The 23824-nt window shown below is 47.5% G+C and overlaps 7 protein-coding genes across 7 annotated transcripts; 4 read left to right on the plus strand and 3 right to left on the minus strand.

Annotated features, from left to right (window-relative positions):
- Nucleotides 1-1148: 1148 nt before the first annotated feature.
- N7466_006832 (uncharacterized protein) lies at nucleotides 1149-2504 on the minus strand (the record flags this gene model as incomplete). Its single annotated transcript, XM_057166221.1, has 1 exon — nucleotides 1149-2504. The coding sequence occupies one exon, from the start codon at nucleotides 2502-2504 to the stop codon at nucleotides 1149-1151; it is 1356 nt and encodes a 451-aa protein (XP_057019262.1).
- Nucleotides 2505-3192: 688 nt separating this feature from the next.
- On the minus strand, nucleotides 3193-4791 carry N7466_006833 (5'-methylthioadenosine/S-adenosylhomocysteine nucleosidase family protein; the record flags this gene model as incomplete). The annotated part of the gene is made up of 1 exon (XM_057166222.1): nucleotides 3193-4791. The coding sequence occupies one exon, from the start codon at nucleotides 4789-4791 to the stop codon at nucleotides 3193-3195; it is 1599 nt and encodes a 532-aa protein (XP_057019263.1).
- A 1522-nt stretch (nucleotides 4792-6313) lies between these two features.
- N7466_006834 (uncharacterized protein) lies at nucleotides 6314-8623 on the plus strand (the record flags this gene model as incomplete). Its single annotated transcript, XM_057166223.1, has 4 exons — nucleotides 6314-6353; nucleotides 6606-7179; nucleotides 7365-8203; nucleotides 8313-8623. The coding sequence occupies 4 exons, from the start codon at nucleotides 6314-6316 to the stop codon at nucleotides 8621-8623; spliced, it is 1764 nt and encodes a 587-aa protein (XP_057019264.1).
- A 49-nt stretch (nucleotides 8624-8672) lies between these two features.
- On the plus strand, nucleotides 8673-9485 carry N7466_006835 (Protein-tyrosine phosphatase catalytic; the record flags this gene model as incomplete). Its single annotated transcript, XM_057166224.1, has 1 exon — nucleotides 8673-9485. The coding sequence occupies one exon, from the start codon at nucleotides 8673-8675 to the stop codon at nucleotides 9483-9485; it is 813 nt and encodes a 270-aa protein (XP_057019265.1).
- Nucleotides 9486-10544: 1059 nt separating this feature from the next.
- On the plus strand, nucleotides 10545-12344 carry N7466_006836 (sugar porter family MFS transporter; the record flags this gene model as incomplete). Its single annotated transcript, XM_057166225.1, has 5 exons — nucleotides 10545-10569; nucleotides 10654-10705; nucleotides 10764-11553; nucleotides 11629-11919; nucleotides 11982-12344. 5 exons carry the CDS (start codon nucleotides 10545-10547, stop codon nucleotides 12342-12344), a joined length of 1521 nt encoding a protein of 506 aa, XP_057019266.1.
- Nucleotides 12345-13688: 1344 nt separating this feature from the next.
- On the plus strand, nucleotides 13689-13937 carry N7466_006837 (gag/polymerase/env polyprotein; the record flags this gene model as incomplete). The annotated part of the gene is made up of 1 exon (XM_057166226.1): nucleotides 13689-13937. The coding sequence occupies one exon, from the start codon at nucleotides 13689-13691 to the stop codon at nucleotides 13935-13937; it is 249 nt and encodes an 82-aa protein (XP_057019267.1).
- A 7207-nt stretch (nucleotides 13938-21144) lies between these two features.
- N7466_006838 (carboxylesterase/lipase family protein) lies at nucleotides 21145-22713 on the minus strand (the record flags this gene model as incomplete). The annotated part of the gene is made up of 1 exon (XM_057166227.1): nucleotides 21145-22713. The coding sequence occupies one exon, from the start codon at nucleotides 22711-22713 to the stop codon at nucleotides 21145-21147; it is 1569 nt and encodes a 522-aa protein (XP_057019268.1).
- Between the last annotated feature and the right edge of the window lie 1111 nt (nucleotides 22714-23824).

Below are 23824 nucleotides of genomic sequence, written 5' to 3' on the forward strand. Positions count from 1 at the left end.
ACAGCAGTCGGAACAGAGACCAGCCAGGTGGGAAGTGAGTTGATATTGATTCCGCTATATCCCGAACATGCTAGCGAAGAAGTAACGGACGCCGGAAAGGAATCCGTCGCCAACGCAAACTAAGCATTTGCGCTAGAGTAGACTGGGTTCTTTTCGAAGCCTGGAAATGCCGATTGAAGCGCTTCGTTGATGTCATCATCCAATGTTGGAGATACAGTGCCTCGTGCACCACATGCCGCTCTGGTGATAATTAGTCTGTGTATACTTGTTTTAATAGAAAATGGAAAATTCGAATATACCCTGCGGTTGTTTGTGCGTACACGGACAGAGAGATGCATTGAATAATTATTGCAAGTATTTGGAATGTCATATTAGCAGACGAAGAGATTGGACAGGTGTCTTACGCCTGTCAGCTTACTATCCGAGGAAATGCGTCAGAAGTTTTTGGGACTTGAAATGCAGCCATCGAAAGAGGTGATTGCACGGACTATATAGTGCCTAGTCAGATTCCACAAATACAGAATGAAAGAAGACCTGCCCTCAGTTCTTTGCTTTGATCAATTGGATAGCTAAAAGGTGAATCCCACCAAATAGACTTGAGCTACAGTAAACAAGCTATGTGATGGATTTGCCTTGGGCGCTTTGTTTTGCGGTGCTTTGCTGTTATTGGCCAACAAAGTGACTACTTACGCGCTAAACCCCTCTGACTGTAGTTACGTTACATTGAGGCTTGAGCACAGGCTCTTACATACTACTTAGACGCGTCACATCATGCACAAACTATTGCGTACCTGGGGGTTATCTTTGATTTTTGAATGAGGCCGGTAACTTGTAAGTGACCAGCGAGTCATTTTCTCGATTCTTTTAGGCCACTTGAACCCAAGTTCTGCTCTAGGGAAGCGATATTGGGGTCCTTTGTTTTTCATGCTATCAAGTTGCTTGATTATCAGGTCAAAACTTTCACTACGGCAGGCTGGTAAAAGATAGATCCAACTCCATACCACAGTGTTATGACTGAAATAATACAACTATGAGAATAGTCAACAAAGGGGAAGGCCATGTCAGCGCTTCCGTGATATATAGAATATTCGGGTTTGGAATAGTGCAGTGCACTTTTTCCCCCAAGGAGTAAAACGATGGACTCTTCTCTAGGGATTCAGTAAAGAAGTTTGCCTGAGAATCCGGTGGTGTCCCCTTCGTGAGAAGCCAAACTCGATCCCCAAGTCTTCGCATTGCATATTTAACGGCGCAAATGCCTGCTTGACAGATTCTGGGATTTTGATTGTAGGGTAGTGAGTTTGGGCAGAGTGGTCTTGCTCCACAAAGACTGGCTGAATTTCGAGTCTTTTGAGATTTGGGAATCGTTCCTGTCGATTTCCTAGCATAGATTGAAGATTTCTCATCACGAGGTCAAAGTCCTCGACAAGATACCCAGCAAGCTGAAGGTGCTCTAGACTGGGCGGGAGAACCTCTAACAGAGAAACAGCCGGGTAATCATTCTGGCCAAATTGCAAAAGCGTGCGCAATGGGATTCGAAGGTCACGCAGCTGCTGAAATTCGACCAGAGATCCAAAAACAGTGTAGTCGACTTCATCATCCTCAGCCCAGCTTTCGTCTCCATCGATCTCTCCATTGTTGTTCAACCGAAGTACTCGAAGGCTATGTCTCTGGGTACACAGAGCCTTATAAAATGCCCGAGGACGGAAGTTGATATATGTCTCGCCCCATATAGCCTTGTTGTCATGTTGATAATCCAATGACTCCAAATTCGCGCATGATGTAATATAATCGATCATCCCGTTACTCCCATTACTTTTGTCAAAATCCAGTTCCTTGATCGAAGAGGTTCCAGGCGCAGGCTTCGAATACTGTACATCATATTCATCACATACTTCACAAAAGGAATCTGCAGAAAACCATCGCATAGCTGGAAAATACAGCAGAGGCCAAAATTCTTTGGCAAAGTAAGCAGTTTTCATGTATTCACATTCGGCTCGGAAACCTTCCAACCGCTGTAATACGGGTTTCGTGTCAAATGGCGGTTCCCGGGTGGCTGCTTGAGCAAGCATAGGGAAGAAATAGTCTGAGTAGCCCGGATAGTTAATCCAAATCGTTCTGACTGAATCCAGTGATGGCACGAGTACTGCGAGCCAGGCGTCATATTCTCCTCTAATCAGGGCGTTTTCCCATTTTGTCCTCTGATCTGCTGACAGGCTTGCTTGGTCCAAAATGTCCTTGAACGGTTCGACGTCGTATGTGATACCCTTTTCATCATAGCCCCATTCGAGATCCAGATTTTGGATAGAGAGAGCTATTTTGGGGTTGCGTTGAATTGAACAAGCAAGACGATAGGCGTGTTCGCGTTCCACCTTAATGCGCTCGTAAGCCTTGGGGAGAAGTGCCGTATACCAGTGACGGCAGACTAATAAAAGCCTAAGTCGTTCTTTTGTGTCGTACAAATGGTCGAGTATGAGAAAAAGAATGTCATCATAAAGAACAACCATGCTGGTTGAGAGGTTGCAGCTAGCAATTCACGGCCATTCGCAGTGCAGAGAAGGAGAGAGATGAATCGACCGGTCTGGACTGGATTTATTGCGAACGTGACGCACAACCCAAGAAATAAAATAGTCGATGAAAATACATCCAGGAACCAGGAACGAATGCTGGATTTAAAGAAGGGTCCTCATGGTTCAAACTTCAGGGGCATTTTTCACCAGGCTCCCGTCAGGCTGCCGTCGTTAGCGTGGGGTAGTCGCGAATGGTGGATCCGCATTCCGGATTGTCGCTAAAGGATTTAGGATTTCGATCTTGCAAGACCCAATTTTCTAGCGATGTTGCTTTTCATGTCGCTATTTTTGTATTGATCAACTTTTCGAACATACTAGTTCTCTGCGAGCTGTGCACCCTATAGGAAAAAAGCGCGTCATCCACGCGTGACGCGACTCTATTCTTTCGAACACCCCACCATGCTACCATTTCGCATCCAATCATCTTGAGAAAATGCACAGAACACTGTAGTAGCAGAAAATTGAGCCGACGCCAGTGCATGAACAGCCCGGGCCTCGTGATATCAATATCGCTGCATTCTAGGATGTATAGAATTTGGCTCTACCGGTGGCTCTCGTGGTGCAAGGTGCCGACCGATGGGAATGAGGTTGATGATTTGGAAAAAACTGATCCGAAAACGAAATATCATCCGGCCGTAAATTCCTCCAATACAGCTTTCATACCAGCCGCAGCCGTGGCAGCTGCATAGTGTTGGAAATTCTTATTTTTATGGCTGTCGGCATAATCACACACGCCTTTGATAACAAGGCAAGGCAAATTATCCCAAATCCCCGAAGCTTCCATCTCAAAGGCGATAAGATTATGTTGGGCCGCAGTTTGATCGCGATGCTGTCCAGATTTCATGACCGTATCTCCCGAGCCAACGAAACCGAAGTGAATTTTGGGGCTTGGGGCGCAATCTTTTCTGGATGGCTCATGTAGTCGTTCGCGTTGGACCAGCAAGTCCTTGTGGCATCCAAGCTGCTGACAGCTCAGTCCTCGTGCCTCCTCACATACTGGATCCGTGCCCCCTTCACAGATACTACATAGCATGCATACTGCTGGATCTTGATGCTTGTGTCGGTATGTGGACTGAAACAGCTCATCTTTGTCGGTTCCTGGATAGCCAGCCTTAATGGGTCCAAGCTTATCCTGCAAAATCTTGAGATATTGAGAAATTTTGCTTTCGATCCGCTCTCGCCCTCGGACCCCCTTCAACTTAGCCAAGATTCCGCGAATTTTGGGGCCAGGTCGGGCAACGACTTCGGGTCCTGCTTTGCTCAAGAAGGTATCGGGAAATCGCCTCCCGAAGTCATATTGTACGATTCCATCACTGATCACAATATCGCCAAGTATGAGATCGTCCTTGCTTTCCGAATATGACGGAACTCCCCCGCAGATCCCAACCACAAGAGCGAGTTTAATTTCCGGATAGCTGCATCGCATACTCGATGCCGCCTGAGATGCAGCACCTTTCCCCATACCGGCCATGTGGACGAGAACGACGTTGTGGTGCAAAATTTTGCCCAGGGTGTACGTGTTGTCGTCTCCGGCTGCTTTATCACAGCTCTCGCCTTTTCTTTCATCCCAGATCTCGTCAAAAAGCTCACTGGCTGCGTCTGATTCTAAGGGTAATGCGCAAAAAATAGCGATGGCGAATCGGGAGCGATTCTCTGGCATGGCACTGGAGCTGTGTTCAATTTGGTGGATCTTTGAAGAAACGTTAATTTCGGACTTAGGAATATCCTGGATTTCCCAGTCATCTTTGTATGCATGATATAACTGCCGAAGAGGCAGCACAACTTTCTCGTAAAGAACCGATCGTCTGCTTTCGAGATCCTCGTCAAGTTTGGACGAGTCAATGAAACCCCCTCTGAATAGTTCGCCGTCAAGACAGTTGCTCACTACTGCTTCATAAGCAGCTCCAATTGCATTCCCAAAGTTACTGCGGCTTGCTGTGGTCCATGCCCATTCATAATAATCGTTTATGGTGGTTTCGTCCCAGTTGTAGTGAGGGTTCTCAGGCCTGAAAGGCTGGTGGGCTGCAATTTCGATGAGGACAACCCCCAAAGCAAGAATACTGGGATATATATGAAACAAGTCGTCCGCAGTGCAATAATCCAGTACCTGGCCCTTGCATTTGTGAATTTTCGTGGTAAAATATGGATGTGGTCGAATATGGTTCATATCATTCATCTTCTCTTTCACCATTTGGATATTTTCGTGTGTCCAAGGCTTCATCATCCAGTACGAATTATAGTATTGCCACACAGATCTGGCAATGGTATATGCAAGCGTTACCTTCACTCTGTTGGAGAGATGTGCTGTCTGTTCAAGCCATTCTGCAAGAGGGATACTCGCCTGGGGGAGAAAATTTCGCCATGCGGTCTCTTGGCTGGTGTCACTGAGCCTTGTCACGTTGTTTTGAATGTGGAAGTGAATGGGGTTGCCCCTTTCGCCTCCGATAAGCCTGCAGAATTCTCCGAGTTCGATTTTTCGGAGACCCAGTGGAATCAGCGCATTAGGTGATGGATTCAGAGCTTGTACTGAAAATGAGACGTGTTTTTTCGGTTTTGATTTTTCGTTTGGCCTACGCATGAATAGCATGCAGAATGTTAGCTTGCTTTGCCCCTTTCACAGGCTTTCATTTACAGACTGTCTCCATACTTAGCGACTGATATTTTTACCTCTTTCCATCGTACCTGACAGTCCGTTCTAAGACACGATGCAGGGCTTGCCGTGAACAACATGTCAAATGGAATATTCGTATCATCCTGTCTATCGTGCTCAAGCTCCAATCTGAGACGCATGGATTCCAAGTGCTGAGTGCTACACGAGCAGCTCGAGTGTATTCGGAGTTGAGTATAAAGAATATTATTGATCTGGGCGGGATAAGGAGGATCCATATTATATAGATGAATGGGCTTATCGGGAGCAGTATTTGAAAATTCGGCTGCATGAAGGCAATCCGCGATGAAACGCAACAGGGAAGCGTACTCGGGGTTCTCTTGGACGAAATGCGGCAGGCTGCGTCGTATATCGCTAATAAGCCTCCGCTCGGCAGAGCTGTTTGAGCCTTTGTACTGCAAGATCCTCTGAAGTGCATCAAAGGACCCGTTTTCTCCGACATGTTTGGTTTTCGGGATCTAATTAATAAGTTGTTTCAGCTGTAAGCTTCCGCATATTCCCCGACAGAATGTGCATATCGAGCCATTATTCACTTACAGAACAAGCTTTGTTGACGAGCTTGGCAACTTCGGTCAACTTGCTATTCATTCCTGTTTCTCCCGAAAAGGCAATATGTTGAGTCAAGATGAAAAGTTCGCCGCCTAGCTGAGCGAATCTGTTATCCCTCATTTCCAAGCCGAGGCATGTTGCTTGATTGCTGATCCAGGGAAAGACACTCCCACAAAGATCGACAATAGTATTCATGGTGAGTGATCCAACATTCCACCTCTCGATGTTGGTACCCTTCTCCTCGATGTGAACAAAGCAGAGAGCGAAGGCGAAAGCTGAGAGTTGTCAACAGTCAAGCTCACGATCACGTGCAGAATAATGTTGGAGCACTGCGGGGTAAAACATAGCTTAGACCAAGTCACTCAGGTGGGCTTAGCAGATTTGGAGATAGTGGCAGATTACTTCAGGGAATTTTCTTCCTTGAGAACATGGTCATAAAGTGCCGGACCTCCCACAGCCATATACTTTGCTGGGGACTCAGGAGCGAGACCATGTCGGAACAGTCTACGATCTTTGATGCTGCCACAGCATGTCGTCTAGTTTTCAGGACGGCTACGGCAGCCCCATGGGTAAGGCTACACGAATGGGCTGAAGATAGATTGGCAGATTTCAATCTCTGGTCTGCTGGTGTCGGCGCCTCTATCACAGGGAAGGCCTCTCTAGATAGTCGACTGAGCGCCAACCCGGAAGCACGAACTATCGTGGTCAATCTCTTGTTGATGTTGAGGATTCTGATACAAAACTGTATAGACGGATGTGAGAATACATATACCCCCAGATAGAGATCTCTTGCACATGTGATATCTGACGCCGCATCCTAGGCCGCGAAATGGAGGAAACTTCTGTGGGCCTACCTGGCCACGAAGTGGCCACAATGAAGGATGTTGAAACCAATCTGAACCAACTTGCAAGGCTTACAGCTGCAATACGAAAAGCTGGGAACCGGTCGCGACTTCAAAAAGCAGATAGCACATTTGATCCAAACAGTGCCAATATTCGTTCCCTGCGTCAACACCTTGAACTGCTTCTTCTGGCACATCCTGACGAGTTTGGAAGCTCAAATTCAAGCGCACAAGAACTTGACCCAGCACTGCTAACCACAATTCAACTACGCCTGATTGATGCTAATCTCAGACGACGAAATCGGTTCCTTTACGCCCAGAAGCATGCTCAGAAGCTAGGAAGCAATTATGGAGACCCCGAAAAAACACCGAGTGAAATACCAGTATTGGACAAGCAAATAAATTTGGATGCTGTAATGACATCGTCTCCTTCACAAAATAAGAGATTTGGAAAAAATGAAAGACAAACCCCAAGCAAGACAACTGCGACGGCTGTGGACGAGCAGATTGAGATGCTCCCCCAGCGGAAAACCAGGCCAGCAACAACAGTCGTGTCAGTGACAAGCACTCGGATCGCCTACCCCAAAGCTCCTTCTACTCATGATCATCAACTGCTTTTTTCGTGTCCTTGTTGCTGTCAGTCACTTCCCATCGCAGCGAAGCGAGATAGCCAATGGAAGTAAGTCCATATTAACAACAATGCCTACACCTGGCTGTTTGTTCTGACTTTCTGGACAGGAAACACTTGATGGGAGACATTTTACCGTACACGTGCATTTTAGAGGACTGTCCTAAGCCTGAGATCTTTCATATGACTAGAGAAGCCTGGTTAAGCCATATGAAGCAGGAACATGGGGCCACAGAGCAATGGGTATGCCTTGCATGCTCACAGAAAGGCACATATGTCTCCTTTACAGAATCGGCTGAGTTCACAGCACATATTGAACAACAACATGGCAAAGGAATTAGACCACAACAAATACCTATGCTACTCTCAGCATGGAAGCGCAACGTCCCTCTCAAAATTCCCACCTGTCCACTCTGCTGTTTTGAGAGTGAAGATCAAAGCGCTCTTCTCGATCACACTGCTGAGCATATTCACTCATTTTCACTCAAATCACTGCCATGGGCTCCGATAGAATCTCCGGAGGGGGAGGAGGAAGAAGATGAAGAAGAATACGGGGTCTATTTCAAGCAACATCCATATTTTGAGGTTGACAGCTGCCAGTCAGAACACTCAACAAGTTTGGCTGGAGCTTTAGCCCTGGTTACAGACTTGGGAAGTATTGCGGGTTCAGACTCTAGAGAATCCTTCGATTCTATTCACAAGCAGCAACAACTAACGGAAGATATTCTCGATCAAGTGCCGGATGAATTACCAGGCCCGATAGGTACGAAGGATTGGTTGAGAATGGTGGATAGTGAGGCAGAGATCAACATGGGCAACCCACCCAGCGACGAGGGTGTAGACAATTATGTAGAGCTTGTCAGGCCTAATGGCGCGCCAAGTAATAATTGGCAGCTTAAGGCTGCACAGATGAACGGCCTCCCTCCCTTCCTGTGCAAATCGGTTTCAGGTAAGTGAGGATTTGCAAAGCCAAAGGCCCGCCTATCAGATAGTGCCAGGAGTCCACCCGAGATTGATTCACTTACTACATTTGGCTTACTATTTTGTATTAACTACAGATATAAAGGAAGATTTTGACAATCTGGAATGGATGCAGCGGGTGCGCTTATCCGAGGCTTTGAATTCCAAAGCCCCCACTCATCCATACGCCGTTGAGAGCGACTCGAAAGCTAATTTCAGGGACCGGTACTTCAATGTGAAACCATATGCCAACAATCGTATCCATCTGCCGGTTCCTGAAGGAAAGTGCGATTATATCAACGCCTCTTTGATCACCCTAAAGAACTCCGTCACTAAGGGTGAGCGGAAGTATATCGCGACTCAGGCGAGTGCAACCCTGTTCGGTTATTTCATACTAGGGCGTCACTAAACAATATACTTAGGGACCGAAGGACTCTCACCTGTCGCTTTTTTGGCAAATGGTTTTCCATGAGAGCCAAAAGGTTGGGGTCATCGTCATGCTAACTCAGATCTTTGAAGCCGGCCGCGATAAATGCGCCCAGTATTTCCCAGTGCACCTAGAGGCTTCGATGATCCTGACTGAGGAAGAGCCGGATATCGAAGATGTCCCAGTTGGGGTGGAAAGATCCAACATCCATCGTAATGATCATGATGATGAAGAGAATAATATCCATCACCGCTCAGGTATTCCAACGAATGAAAAGGATCATATCTATGCCGGCAAAACATCCGATGACAACAACTTTTCCGCAAACCATGCCAACATCCAAGAAGGAGGTTGTCTCAATATCGGCAAGGTCACACTGTTGGAATCAAGCTTTGACTACGAATCGCAATCCGAGGTCCGGCGTTTTGAACTGACCATCGGTTCAGAGTCTAAAATTGTGTGGCACTTCCTTTTCGCGGGTTGGGCTGAGAATGATCCAATTGGGTTAGATTACGAGGCACTTGTCGAATTGATTCGACTCTCTGCGTCTAAGTGCGCCCCGGACAACCCACTTGTGGTGCACTGCAGTGCTGGCGTTGGCCGGACAGGGACCTTCATTGCACTCGACCATCTGTTGGGTGAACTTGAATCGGGACATCTGCTGCATGCTTTTGATCCAGAAACGGACCCGATTTTTGAAACAGTCAACCGGATGCGCGAACAGCGCATGATGATGGTCTACAACGATGCGCAAATGCAGATTATCTACCATGTTCTTCGGGAGCAAGCCCAGCGGAAGTTGGGCACATTACCAACAACGGATGAGAATGTGTATATTGAATGAAGCCGATGACAAGGAAGAGCTGCAGTCTACCAAAGTGGCTAAGTTAAAAAAACAAAACAATTACTAGTTTCCATTATTGGACAACTGGATATTATCCCACATGAGGACCTGCCCTGGGCCGACATGGACTTTTGACGCACTTGCAAACCTGTTATTTACATCATATTATATCAGCGTGACTGTTAAAAGTCATGGAATTAGAATTCAACCAACCTGGAGCGATCCATACTAAGTCAGTAGGACCACGAAATATTAAAAGGATGTTGACAAGCAGTAGGTCGTAGGCGAGAATATCCAGCTGGTTTTTTGAATAAATTTATCCGGGCATTTATGCGCATAACTATCCTAACAAAAGGCTGCTGAGTCATTGTAGCTCCACGGTCTCCAAAATCCTTCATCTGATAATTTATGCGCATATCTTAACAATGTAGAAATTAAAAATGGTGTAGATTTCTAGTACCCAGTACTTGAGACACACAGCGGTCAACATTTAGTAGAAACAGTACCTCTTCCTTGTCTTGTCCGCAACATGACGTCGGCATGCCGATCCCAAAACCAGGCCGACTTCCGTACATACATTTGCCAAAGGTAGAAAAAACCGAAAAGCCAGCTAGTACTGGATAAAAGAGCGGTTAAAATCAAGTTGGATCGGTTAAAAAACACCCCTCACGCATAACCGACCCGAAACAACTCCTCCTGCTACAAATATCCCGACTGGCTCACACCATAAATCCCCCCACCAATGACGCACCTTCCTTCCCCAACTTTTGTGCCCCAGGGATCCACCTCCACATTAACCCCGGATGATCCCTCCTTCTTTAGGGAACATCTCGGTTCAATTCAACTCAGGTGATGAATTTGGCCCATGTTACGCTACTACCAGCTTTTAGGCTTTGAGTGTGAGTAGCGTGCCGGGCCAAAAGCCACCCGAAAGCCACCCCGGGAATGGCGCATCGCGCATGGACCCTGGACTGGACCTGGGAAGTTATAAAGCTGGAATTCCACGTTGGTAGTATTTCCTGATTCCACTACCTTTGCAGAGCAAAGTGGGACATCAACATGTATCGCGTCTCTAATATTTATGGTATGTTGCAAGAGTTCTCATAAGCACTTTCGAGTCAATCTGGCTCCAGCTTCGATTGATCTCCCTACTAACAAAAGAATCTAGTGCTCGCCGCATTTGGTACCATTGGCGGTGGTCTCTTTGGCTTTGATGTCAGGTACGAGAAAGATAAATCACGCGAAACAAACACCAGACCCATAACTAATAAATCACAGCTCAATGAGCGCCTGGATAGGCGTAGACGCCTACAAAGAATACTTCGGAAACCCTGACTCAAATCTGCAAGGCGGAATAACAGCCTCCATGTCCGCCGGCTCCTTTGCCGGCTCAATATTCGCAGGCTGGTTGAGCGATTACCTCGGCCGGCGCCGCTCCCTAATGGTTGCATCCTGGATCTGGATCGTGGGCGCAATGGTACAATGCAGCGCGCAGAACGTCACGCATCTCGTCGCGGGAAGGGTGGTCAGTGGACTCGCGGTCGGCATCACCTCTTCCCAAACCCCAGTTTACATGTCCGAGCTTGCGCCTGCGAGAATCCGAGGCCGGATCGTCGGTGTTCAACAGTGGTCTATTGAATGGGGGATGTTGATCATGTATCTTATCGCCTATGGTTGTGCGGTCGGGGTGTCAGGGCCGGCTGCATTCCGGATCTGTTGGGGCATTCAGGCTGTTCCTGGCCTTGTTTTGTTTGTTGCGTTGTTCTTCTTCCCCGAGTCGCCGCGTTGGTTAGCAGGGAAGGAGCGGTGGGAGGAGACGCTCGACACATTGGCATTGTTGCATGGGAATGGTGATCGGACCGATCCTGTTGTGCAGGTTGAGTTTGAGGAAGTGCAGGAGGCCGCTCGAATTGCGCACCAGGCAAAGGATGTCTCCTTCCTTGCACTGTTTGGACCTAGAATTTGGAAGCGGTCACTTTGCGGTGTGAGTGTCCAGGTTTGGCAACAGTTACTTGGTGGAAATGTGGCGATGTACTATGTTGTGTACATTTTTGAGATGGCTGGAATGGTGAGTGTCATGCGGTGAGCGGATTACCTACTACCCAGAACAAGTTTGCTAACACAATTCTCTCGCCCTATTCAGAGCGGAAACTCGTCACTATACTCGGCTGTCATTCAATATGTCATTTTCGTATTTACGACCGGTGTCATGCTCCCCTTCATCGACCGGGTTGGACGGAGACAATTACTACTCATCGGATCAGTAACCTGCATGGCTGTCCATGCTGTCATTGCCGCCGTGATGGCCACAAAGGGACACGCCGTGGAAAGTGTAAACGGCAACGCAAACTTGACATGGGAGATCAAGGGTGACGCTGGTAAAGCTGTCATCGCGTTCTCATACATTTTCACAGCTATATATGGCTTTACTTGGGTATTTATAACTCATCCCTCCTCAATTCCTCCAACTCATACTAACACCATATGAATTCATAGGCACCTACAGCCTGGATCTATGCCTCGGAAGTGTTCCCCCTAAAGTACCGTGCCAAGGGCGTTGGCCTCTCAGCCTCCGGAAACTGGATCTTCAACTTCGCCCTAGCCTACTTTGTCTCTCCAGCATTCCACAATATCCAATGGCGCACATATGTCATCTTCGCCGTTTTCTGCTTCGTCATGTCGTTCCATGTGTTCTTCCTCTATCCAGAGACAGCCGGGCGGACTCTAGAGGAGATTGATATGGTATTCGATACAAATGTCAAGCCGTGGCAGACAAGTGTTATTTCAAGCAGGTTTGATGAGGAGATTGGCAAGAAGGGTGACGGTGTTGAAGAAGTCGATCATAAGGAGGTTGTTTGACGTATACCGTGAATTGGGTCCAGGACGTTGCAATGAAATTGATTATGCATGATATTTACACGCTCGAGCATTTTTATGAGTTGCAATAAATCTCACATACTGAGTTCTTAGCTAACTCCTCCATTTTCTTCTTTGCAAGCAAACTTTGAACTTTGAAAGCAACCCTTGGGCCTTGAGAGGCGTTGTAAGCTAATGTGCGTTAACCTTGGGAACCAACAACCAATGGGTAGCACATGCATGATTGGCACAGAAAAGCCGCCAGCGAAAGAGATTAAACTCATGCCCGGTAAGTTAGAAATCAAATTTTGACCAGAGAAATCTCCATTTAACAATTCATATCAATTCTGCTGTTCAGGGTCCTCTGGCATGCCTTATTTCATGTACAGTCAGGTGACGGCCGGATAGTTATAGAATCAATAGAATCAAACGTATTACCAATGATGCCTAAGGCTTATCTTAAATAGTTGTCTTCCCTCTCTTCTTTCTCTTCTCTCTCCCCTTTCCCTCACTTACTCTCCTTCTAATATTTTTATTTCACCTTCCAACAATCTACCCCAACTTCCAAACCTTCCAACCTCCCAGCTCTATCTATATTATCTTCGCTTTCATCCGGATCTGTCTCCAATGACCAAGTTCAGTAAGTGGCAGATCTCTACACCAAGTTATTCATATAGGCTGATGGTTTATCAGATTTTTCTTCAGGCCACGATGAATAAGCCGAGAAACGAGACTCTCTTGCTCGTCTCTACAAATTTCACTGGCTGACTGACGCTGCTCAAGCGAATGGGCAATATCTCACTTTTTCTCTCATGCGGGTCTGCATCCAAGCATTAACTTCAGTAAGTGACAGATCTCTACACCAAGATATCCATATGGGCTAATGATTTATTGGATTTCTCTGCAGGCATGTTATGAACGAAACGAGAAAGGAGGCTGCCTTTGCTTTTCTTACAGCAGTTTATTACATGCAACACTGCATGGTCGAAACCTTCAAATACTAAGGGCCCTGTAGTTCTCTCAGTGGAGACTCGGAGGATCTCAAGGTCGTCGGACAAATTCTCAGTGAAGTTAATGAATCTTTGATTCAAGTCAGAGAGCGAGATTATCTGACGTTTCTACGTGATGACGTTACTGCTCTATCCGAACAAAAAGAGATCGCATACAGACCTTGAATGCGTCGGCCGTTCATAATGGTGACGCTCTGCTAGACGTCTTTGTGGTCCTGTTTCGACGACAGGCTGGTCCAGAAGAGGGATTGTACTTCCGAAAGGCAAAGTACACAAAACACAAATATCGACCAAATCCAATATCCGCCAAAACGACTGGTCGGAGAAGCTCCCATTTATGGATTTCACCCAAGATATTCCAATTCAAGAAGCCACAGAGATGTTAACCGTGTTGATTGAACGAGAATACTTGCCCAGAACATCAGTAGACTGGCGACGCAGCGAGCTGCATGGCACTCCAAAACACGATGCCGAAGCAGCAAGACGATTTGCGGAAGACATGCAGACGACTTGGGTGGAAGCAGAAAGGAGCATTGGCGTTGCACAAGAGCGGATGTGGACGCAGGTGGACAAGTCTGAGTTGTGAACTTCTTCCTACTAGTCAGTGGTGACTGATGTAGTACATATTCGTTTTCGATTCAAGTCTTGTGTTTTCTTCGTCTACATGCATTATCTTACAACTTATTATGATCTGAGTCCAGTCAGAAGATAGTGAACTAGGAAAGTTCCCAGTTGGAGATTGAGATCAAAATTCAAGCCCAGGTTCGTGACTTTATCTCATTGTTTGAGCAAGTCCCATCCGTGAGGAAACAATCCGGCAAAACCACAACCACAGACGGGGCCTTAATGGCCAAATACTATCACATTTTGGACTCAGTCGAGATTGATCCGGAACTCAACAAGTCATTGAGACGAAATAATACAGCATTCGAGGTTCACGAACGTCTTCCATACCTCCTTACATCATAGGGAAAGGAGCAACAACGAGATATCATTGCAAACCCCTCGAACTCAATGTTCGCGCGGGACATGGCGAATTAGCAAGGCAATCGATAAGGAATGCCTACACATTCTGGGCGTTTCACCAACCGTGGGTATCAACTTACACACCGGATTACTCAAGTTGCCATGTGGCTTTCGATCCGATGAAGCATAGCACCGGGACCCCAGACACCTCCAATTGGCCACTTTATGACGGCCACACGCGCGGGACAATCACCTGCCTGGCCACCTCCTGCCGGCGTTGTTCTGGGAAGCGCGCTTGCGTATGGGGCTATCAACAAAATTGGGCACAAGAGCCCGCGGCTTCTTCGTGGTTATTTCACGCTATGGACAAAACAACCTAGCAGATGATATCTCCAAGTCTGCAGGCGATAACGAAAAACTTCGACAACTTGCTCGCAGTATTAAAACTGGTCTTATTATTCCCTTAAAGGCATAAGGGGGTAAAACACCTAGCGACATCACATCCAGGAATCAGGATGAATTGCTGGATACCTACGATGAGCTTTGCGTTTTCATATCGGAACGAACGGAAGACGACAACAAGACTCGTCTAGAAAAGATCCGCCTCTCGCTCATTGGCTCCATCAAAGCCCTCCGTTAGGACAACATTTTTCCATATTTTGCGACGCCCATCACCAAATTGCAACTGATGAGTCGTCTTTATCATGTTTCTTTTATATGAATACAGCAACGAGTTCATGTCTTACGTGTGACGATCAAATTGTTTTTTACGATGATGTCGGATTCCTGTTTACTTTGATATCGGATTCTGTTTTTAACTTTTTCTACGCCGCTGAGGGCAGCGGACGGTTTTCAGAGTGGGGCCCATGTTGTAGTAGGTCACCTGACCTAGATGGTGTCCTTCCTGGTTAGCGCAATGAGCCATTCTACTTCACTTCACGTGTCCCACGTAGTCGACTCCGTCAAGTGGCAGATACAGCAGTAGTCATGCCCATCAAGCACCCACCACCTACCTTGACGATTTGGGTTAACCTTACATGCTATTTTCCTATTTTCCGCCAGCAGCCAGACGTCTTTTACGTCGGAACAAATCAATTCCGAGAAGGACGTATTAATGCTTAACATGAGGATTCATAAAGAATTTGGCCAGTTCCGTGCTGTCTTTGAAGTGACTGGCATCACGAACCAGTACCGCATGAAGGCCTTTCCAGATGCTGTTACAGATGCGGTTCAAAACTTGCCTAGAAATAGGCTTGTTGAGTTCCGGTCGGGTAAAGGCGGGTGGGAACTTTGTGATCCCGCCCTCCTCAAAATAAACTCGTCTATGTCGATACCCTGTGAACTTTGCACGAAACGGCAGGTGCCGCCACCATCCCAGTATGTTAGTCATTTCATTTGCTCCCTCCAAATACCACAGTCCCATATTTCGGGACCCGAAGAAAATTACGACGTTCATGCAATCCCCACGAGGGCTCCGGGTTTTGTCTCTCTCTTCGTGTTTTCTACCCGCTTTGGGCTTTACATAATACCATCAATCGCATCTATTTCTCGTTTACTTGAAGCCAAAATATTATAAAATGCATTATCCAAAGCAATCATTCTAACCAGGGTATTAGCCGCAACAAAAAAGCATAAATACAAAAAAAAGAAAGTACACTCGGCAAGCCGAGAAAAATCCGGGTATATAATTTAGAATCAAGAATCGCATGACTCTATCTCTCCTCGCTGCTTCCACCGTCACTATCCTTGATCTCAGACAAGTGTTCATGGTGATGGTGCTGATGATCAACGCTCTTGTTGCGGCCACTCAATGCGCTGGCACGACGGACGGCATCGTCTTCGATGTCGTCCAGTGTACGGAGGAGTTCACCGTTTGGACCGTACATGTGTGGCTCTGTGCGTGCAAGAGAGACGATGTTGAAGACGTTGTTCGATTTGCGGAACAGCATGTCCATCTCCTCTAGAGATCGGTTTGTGGTCTCTGGGAAGAAGAAGTAGACGACCGGTACGATAAAGGCGTTGCTGTGGAGAAAAAAAGGTCATTAGAAAAGATTTTTCTACTGTGGGGAGCCAGGGGGGGGGTTATTAGTAGGCAACTTACATGACAGCAAAGATAACGTAAGTCTTGTATCCAATGTTGGCAAATGCAACAGGGGTGATCATGACGACCATGAAGTTCCAGATCCAGTTCGACGACGTAGACAGGGCGTTGGCGGGGGCACGAATCTTCAAGGGCACGATCTCAGCTGGGTAGAGCCAAGTCATTCCGAGCCAACCAATGGCGAAGAAAGTGTTGAACACGAAGAGGAAGACGACCTGGGCGATACTGGCAGATGTTTTTCTAGCACCGGTGCTTTCGACGGCGATGGCTTCGGCGATGGCGAGAACAGCCATTGAGATGGACATTCCGACGGCACCGAAGATCATCAGGGTGCGACGACCGAATTTCTCGATGGTGAATACGGCGACCCATGAAGCGGCGAAGTACTCGGTACCGTTGCAGGCGGAGATCAGACGGGAGAGGGTACCCGATAGACCGATTTGATCTTCCAAAATGGTCGGGATGTAGTAGGTGATCAGATTGATACCCGAGATCTGCTGGAACATCTGGTTGACGTAGCCCAGCATGGTGCGGTGGAAGTGACGATCAGGACCCATGGTGAACATGTCGCGGAAGGAACCCTGAGCCATTTCCAAGACGGTAGCCTTGATAGCGGTGAATTCGGTGTCAATATATTGCTCGTCAGTCTCCTCGCCCATCAAGCAAGCCAGGACTTCACGGGCCTCGTCTTCCCGACCCTTCAAGATGAGCCAACGAGGTGACTCGGGCAGGAACATGACAAAGGCGAGGATGACTGCAGCGAAGAAGATCTGGAAGGCCAGGGGGAATCGCCATGCGACTTCATTCGGATCGGTGAACATGAGGCCAAAGTCCACCCAGTAACTGATTGTAATACCACAGGTGATCATGGCGCCCTCAATCATGACCATCTGGCCACGACGATGCGACTTACAGCACTCGGATTGCCAGGTAGGCACTGTGGAAGTGTTGATACCGTTTCCGAAACCGGTCACGAGACGGCCCACCACCAGCTGAGCGAGTTCGTAAGAAGTACATTGCAGAATGGCACCGATAACCATGATGAAAGAGCCGACGAAAATGGCCTTCCGACGACCGAGCATATTACCGACCCAAATGGTGGGGATAGATCCGGCGAAGCAACCGAGATTGTAGGCGGCGACTGTGATACCCTGACGGGTGGAAGCAGAACTGGTAGCGCTCGCATTGGAGGTATCGATGGAAGGGAAATATTTAATGAAAGATTCGAGCGTCAAAAGACCACCGGTGACACCTTGATCGTAACCGAAAAGCAAAAAGTCCATGCCGGCCAACAGGCCGATGGCAATTTGAAGCTTGGTGCCATTAAGGCCCAAGAAGCGCTTGGTCTGCATAGCTGTAATAAGATTCAAATATAGATTATACCCAAGGCTGTATACCCCAACCCAAGCTAAGGGTGAAAGGATCCAAGTGAATGGTAGAATGCCAGACAAGACACGAATGTAAAGAAGAAAATGCAATTCGGAGAGAAAAAAAAATGCGATCAACAATGTCTGGGGATCTGCCTGCATTTAAAAAGACACAAAGGGACCGGGGGTTTTTCCCCCTCCGTACCTTTTTTCTCTCCCTCTACCAAAACATGGAAGTATCCACCCCCAGACCAGTGCCATGGTTGGATGCGGGGAGAGTCATCGGATTCAGGGCCACAGAGTACAGTGGCCCCATAAACAGAAATGCACTTTTTCCCCAAGACGGGATCGGGCCACGCGAGTGATGCCGGATTGACTGCCAATCAGAATCCAGTAAGCCGCACAGCATAAAATCGGGGGGTTCGGCTTCACCAGGTTGGGTTAGATGCTCTTTTCTCTTTCTTTTCCCCCAGGTTGTTTCAGCCCGCCGATCGGCTCTCGGCCTCAACCAGTGGAGCCGCTTTCTTGTTACTTTTGTTTCTTTCTGACCTCTGTGCCATATAAGAATTTGATTTTCTTGTGGATTATCTCAGCTAATCCGCCATGACTTACAGCTAAATAAAAGATCAAAAGATCCAATAAAGCGGATAAGAAAAAAAAACCCCCGGCAGAGCAGTGGACTTGGAAGTGGAGATACAGAGATGGAGTGGACCCTCAATCGAACAGAAAAAAATGACGAAAACAGGAAATTTTGAGCGAACCGTGTGTGCAGGACGCCTGGAGTCGCGGTTACTGTGCAAAACATTGTCAGTTCCCAGCTTAATCGGACAGGTCATACAGCAAGTTCTCTTGAACGGGTCAAATCGCAACATTTCAAAGTCAGGCTTGGCGCCTTAGACGAGGCCAGGGCCAAGCCACTGATTTGGGGGGCTTGATCTAAACCTTGACTAACCTAATTCTGTGGGCTTTTGTGGAAACAAAGATCCCGTCATCTACAAGCTTACAGTTACTAGTAGCTTTCATATTGGAATCCAGAGGTCTCTATGTTTCTATGTATATACATCATCTTAAATATGTGCAAGGTCCAATCGCCGACACTGAAGGACAATTGCATTCGAATATTGTTAAATCACCTACTTCTCCATCTTGGTCTTTCTTCACGGTAGTTGCCCGTAGTGTGGACTCTGTAGCCTCCCGCCCCAAAACAGACACGCTAATCACCACTCCCCACAAGAATGATCAATGAAAGAAAACCAGAAAAAAAAAAACAAACAGAGAAAAAAAAAAGCCGCAAAACCACAACGATGTCATTTCTCCACGGTGACATCCGAGATCCTGGGGGATGGCCCTCCGACTTGCCTAAACAGGCAGTTCCGGGCCTTGCATGTGCACTAACCCTGCACATGGCTTGCACTTTGTTCTTTTTCAGCCTACGGGATACAATGATTGACCTTTCTTAGACAAGAAAAAAAAAAAAAGCATGATCATTATAAATTTTACAATTTTATAATTTATAATGCAAAGCCATGGTCTATGCCCAGCCCTCTTGATACACTCCGATCGCCTCTATGGTCTTGGTCGGCGCCACGGGGCGCTTCCCGCCGCCACTGAAGTCATATCCAGAGTGATTCTGAGTTTTGGGGGATTTAGTAAAGTTGTCGCGGATCGAGGGCCCGAGGGAATTGCTGATCGAATTTTGTCCGGGCGCAGTTTGTACCTGGTCTGTGCTGATTGCTGAATCCTGTCGGGGCGTAAAACGTTTTGTTGGACATGATGATTTCTATAGTATGACCATTTTTAATATTCAAATGCTGGACCAAACATTTTCGCGGTACATATGTCCTTGAAAAAACAAAATTCCAATGGAATTGGCTTGACTACCTATACTTAATAGGAAATATTTTCTACAATGCAGTCTATAACTACCATGCACATGTGTAGTAAAGCACAGTTGCCAATAGGTGGCAGTAGGGTGCTCGTCAATCGCATCGCATTGCCGATCTCAACCTCCGGGCATATTCCATGTGTTTTCTTTCAATGTTCTCGAAGTCAAACGAACATTGAATCCATGTCCCCGCTGTCCGGTGGAGCCGGTGCCCTGCACTTCGGTTCTTGCATCTGTCCTCTCATACGTTATGCACTCGGGATGTTCTATGTTTGGAAGACCCCATGATATATGTAAATGCCGCTGCGGCTCCCGTCACCCTGATCGACAGGGCGCAGCCTGTATAACCTCACACTCCTTCGATGATCTTGTGGCGATAGCGCACTAGCTAAGTAATACTCAGCGTTTGAAAAGTGCAGATGATCCATTAGCAGCCTTGTCGCAACAAGGTTCACTTGTTCCTGCGAGGCCTCCCTTGCGTTGGTTCCACTATGGTTCCGGGGTGTCCGATGTTTCTAGAAGCTACCAGTTGACAGTCGCATACCGTGTATGCACGATATTTGCCCCGCCAACTTTCGTGTTCATCCAAAGTCGTTGCCTAGTAGATCTTTTGCTTGGCGGGGGGGGTTACACGGACACCATCGAGACATCTGGAGGTGGAGGTATATACTACACCCACACCTGCAAACCTTGACACCTAATATTTACCTTCAGAGAAAAATTGGGGCAAGTAGACTTGGACAAAACAAACAACTACCCAAAGTACTTCCAGGGCCAACTAATATTTGGATTGATTTGACCTCAAATTTCAAAAAACTTTTCTCGTTATTCATGGATCCATGACTAGATACGCTACCCTGTCCATCGATTACATTTCTATCACCGCCCGCCCTTTTGGGTACGGCTCCGTGATGACGTAACTCTGCCAGGCCTCGAGGTCCCACTTATGCCTCCACTTATGATGCCAACTCTGACAAACCTTTCAACAACCCCGGCCGGCTGGCCCAATGGCAAGGCGCTTGACTACGAATCAAGAGATTGCAGGTTCGATCCCTGCGTCGGTCAATTCTTTTTTTGTCTTTTCATCTCTCGTGGTTTTTTTTGTGTGGACAACAATCGACTTTGCATTTAGGTAAGCTGCTGAAATGTAGGATAGAAAAATGGCTATCATTGGATTTCGTGCTGATCCGTCCAATAGTAGAGTGGATTCATAAAAACAACCTTGGAAGAAACCAATGTTGAACGTTGGAATGAAACAACGTTCACTGCCCGTTAGACAAGCAAAGAGACACTCCAAAAGGCAAAGGGCAGAATGTATCTCATTGAGGTCAGGTCCAAGTATGTTCACGTCTATTTATTTCCAGAAGGCAAGAAAATATCAGGCCATATGTGCTCTACGGGAACATGATAAACGACCACGAGGTAATCAATCAATATTTAGTCGCTAGTATATAGTCACGACTCACCCCCTCATCTAGTAGGCAACCAAACTTGCGAACCACTCCTTATAGAGAGCGACCTTCTTGCTCCAAGCAATAGGAATCTGACCCCAGCCGTCACCGACGTGCTGGACAAGTCTCTTAGTATCAACGGCCGGCCACTGAACGACTGTATCTTCGCCATTGGGGTTGCCGGTCTTGATGAAATTAGCCCAGTAGTCATTCATCCGATGCGCAATCTTGTAATCCTCCGCAGTCCAGGGCTTATCAGTGCCGTAGAGATTGTTCAAGACGTAGTTGATCTCAGATTCGTGGTAAGCACCCTGGTCCTGACCCGGGGGCGCATGGTCCCAGATATAGTTCCAGACCTTGGAGCTCTTGGCCTCGTACCAGAGCTGGGACCAGAACCAAGTGCCGACCTTGGAGCGATCGGTGAACATGGAGTTGTAAGCACCCGGGGCGTTGACGGAGCTGTTGGCCGGGTACAGCTCGAGGAATCGCTCAACCCAGACGCCGCTGTAAGTCTCGTTTACGTCCTCGTAGTACTCTTCGAGAGTCAGCTCGAGACCGTATGTGGCGCCGTTCTCGTCTTTGTTGTTTCCGGTAATCACGGGCACGTCGTGGGCCAGTCCTTTCTTCAAGATGTTGAGGTAGGTATCTGGCATGGCGTAGTAGTCAAGGACAGCTTCAAACGTGGATCGGCCAGCGCCGTCAATCAGTTCCTCCATTGACAGCTCACGGGCTGCGGCAATGCTAGAGACGTTTAAGCTGGAGAGGAAAGTGGCGCCTGCTTCGAGAGCGGTATCCAGGGTTGTGTATCCCTCGGCGAGGCTGGTGCAGAGAGGATCGTGAGGATCGCGAACACCACTTTCAATGATAGCCCCGACAATCAGGTCCTTGGTGAGCTCGCTGTACAGGATGTGCTGAGTTGCAGCAGAGCCGGCAGACTGGCCCTGCACCGTGATGTGGTCGGGATCACCGCCAAAGTCGGCAATGTTGGCATGGATCCACTTCAGAGCAGCGAATTGATCCAGCATACCCCAATTGCCAGAGCTGTTGGATCCAGTCACCTTCTCAAACTCTTCCGAGAGCTCGGAGTGAGCCAGCCAGCCAAAGGGTCCGGTACGGTAGTTGTAGTTGACGAAGACGATGCCCTTGTCGGCCATACCACCACCGTCAAAGAGAGCGTCGGCAGCAGTCGACTCGGCCGGGTAGCTCCACATGACGACCGGGAGCTTAGCATCGGTTTTCTTGGCCGGAGACCAGATGTTGAGGTTCAAGCAGTCCTCATCGATGGTATAGTCATTGTTGCCACTGGTAGCGGAAGGACAGACAGGTCCCCAGGTCTGGGCTTTCAAAGTCGAGTTCCAGGCACTAGCGGTTTGAGGGGCCTTCCAGCGATTCTCACCACCGGTGGTGGCAGCAAAGGGGATTCCCTTCCAGACCGTAATGTCCTTCCAGTTTGTCAAGTTGCCAGTGTTGGTGCTGTTGAAAGCAGGATAACCCTGAACGGAACCATACTTGGTTTCGATGACAGTATCATAGAGAGCGGCAGAGGCGACGGGCGCCAGTCCCATGGCAAGAGAGAGAGTGTTGCTACGCATTGCGATAGACAGCTGCGGAGGGAGAAAGGCTGCTTGATCCAAAAAAAAAAAGTGATCTACAGGCGGCAGACTCCCAAGTGAAATACTTCTCAGTTGTTCCACTGTTCCCTTCCCACCGGTGTCGGAATCTAAGTAATCTCCGAACTATCAGTTAAAAAAACGGAGCTCCGTCCGTAGGCCATTTCTCTAATATTAATCAAGCCATCCAAGTTTCTTCAGCGCGGGCGCCCCTGTTTCAACAAGCTCATCCCAAACTTTGCTTCGTCCTTAATTCACTGCAGTTGGCAAGCTCAACTGGCGGGACTGACTTCTCCCGCCCACTAGTGCAGCTCTGGTTTAAACCCGGCTGCACAGTCAACTTCGGGAAGTGATGTGCTTCAGACCTGCATCATTGTGGATCTACCGCGTAAGCCTTATAGTTATCAATCTGCAGGAACTTGGGCGCCAAGACAATCTTTCACTGTAGGCGAGACGAAACCCAAGTAACCATGTGGGCTCCGATCGGCAGGTGTTGGATATCACATAGCAAATGGCAATTCTACATACTACCCGCATGTAGAATTTCTGAGTTCAATGGTCGATGTCAATGTAATGATGGAAAGTCGATGGGTGGGAGACGATGTGACCTCAAAGACTCCTACTAGTATTTAGTAGTCAGAATTTGTGTCCATATCTTCTCACAAAATTTGATAGATATTATGAAAGATTTTGGCCAATAGCTCTTGCTTGAATTCCGCGATGAGAATCACCTGGTTACTTTCGCGTGGTTAGTAGCCGCGACGCGACTTAACGCGTCTTTTACAGACATTGAGTATCGCTTTCAATGTGCCGATTGGAATTTTAAAAGAGATGTACTTTGGCCGTCTACAAATTGACGAGAACTTCGCGTTTAGAGACGACTAGTATGTGATGGATGATCTGTCAAGACTCAAATCGTACTTTCATTTGATCGTTATCGTTATCGTTATCGCTATCGCTATCGTTATCGTTATCGCCCCAGTTCCAAGCATGTTCCCGATTTCTAACGAGATCATAGTTTTCATACTATTGAACATACAAATCATGAGAAATCATCAGGTTGACTTATTCAATAGGATGAAAAAAAAATTAC

The sequence above is a fragment of the Penicillium verhagenii genome (assembly GCF_028828195.1).
Source record: "Penicillium verhagenii strain IBT 33310 chromosome Unknown utg000007l_segment0_segment0, whole genome shotgun sequence".
Taxonomy (NCBI): Eukaryota; Fungi; Ascomycota; class Eurotiomycetes; order Eurotiales; family Aspergillaceae; genus Penicillium; species Penicillium verhagenii.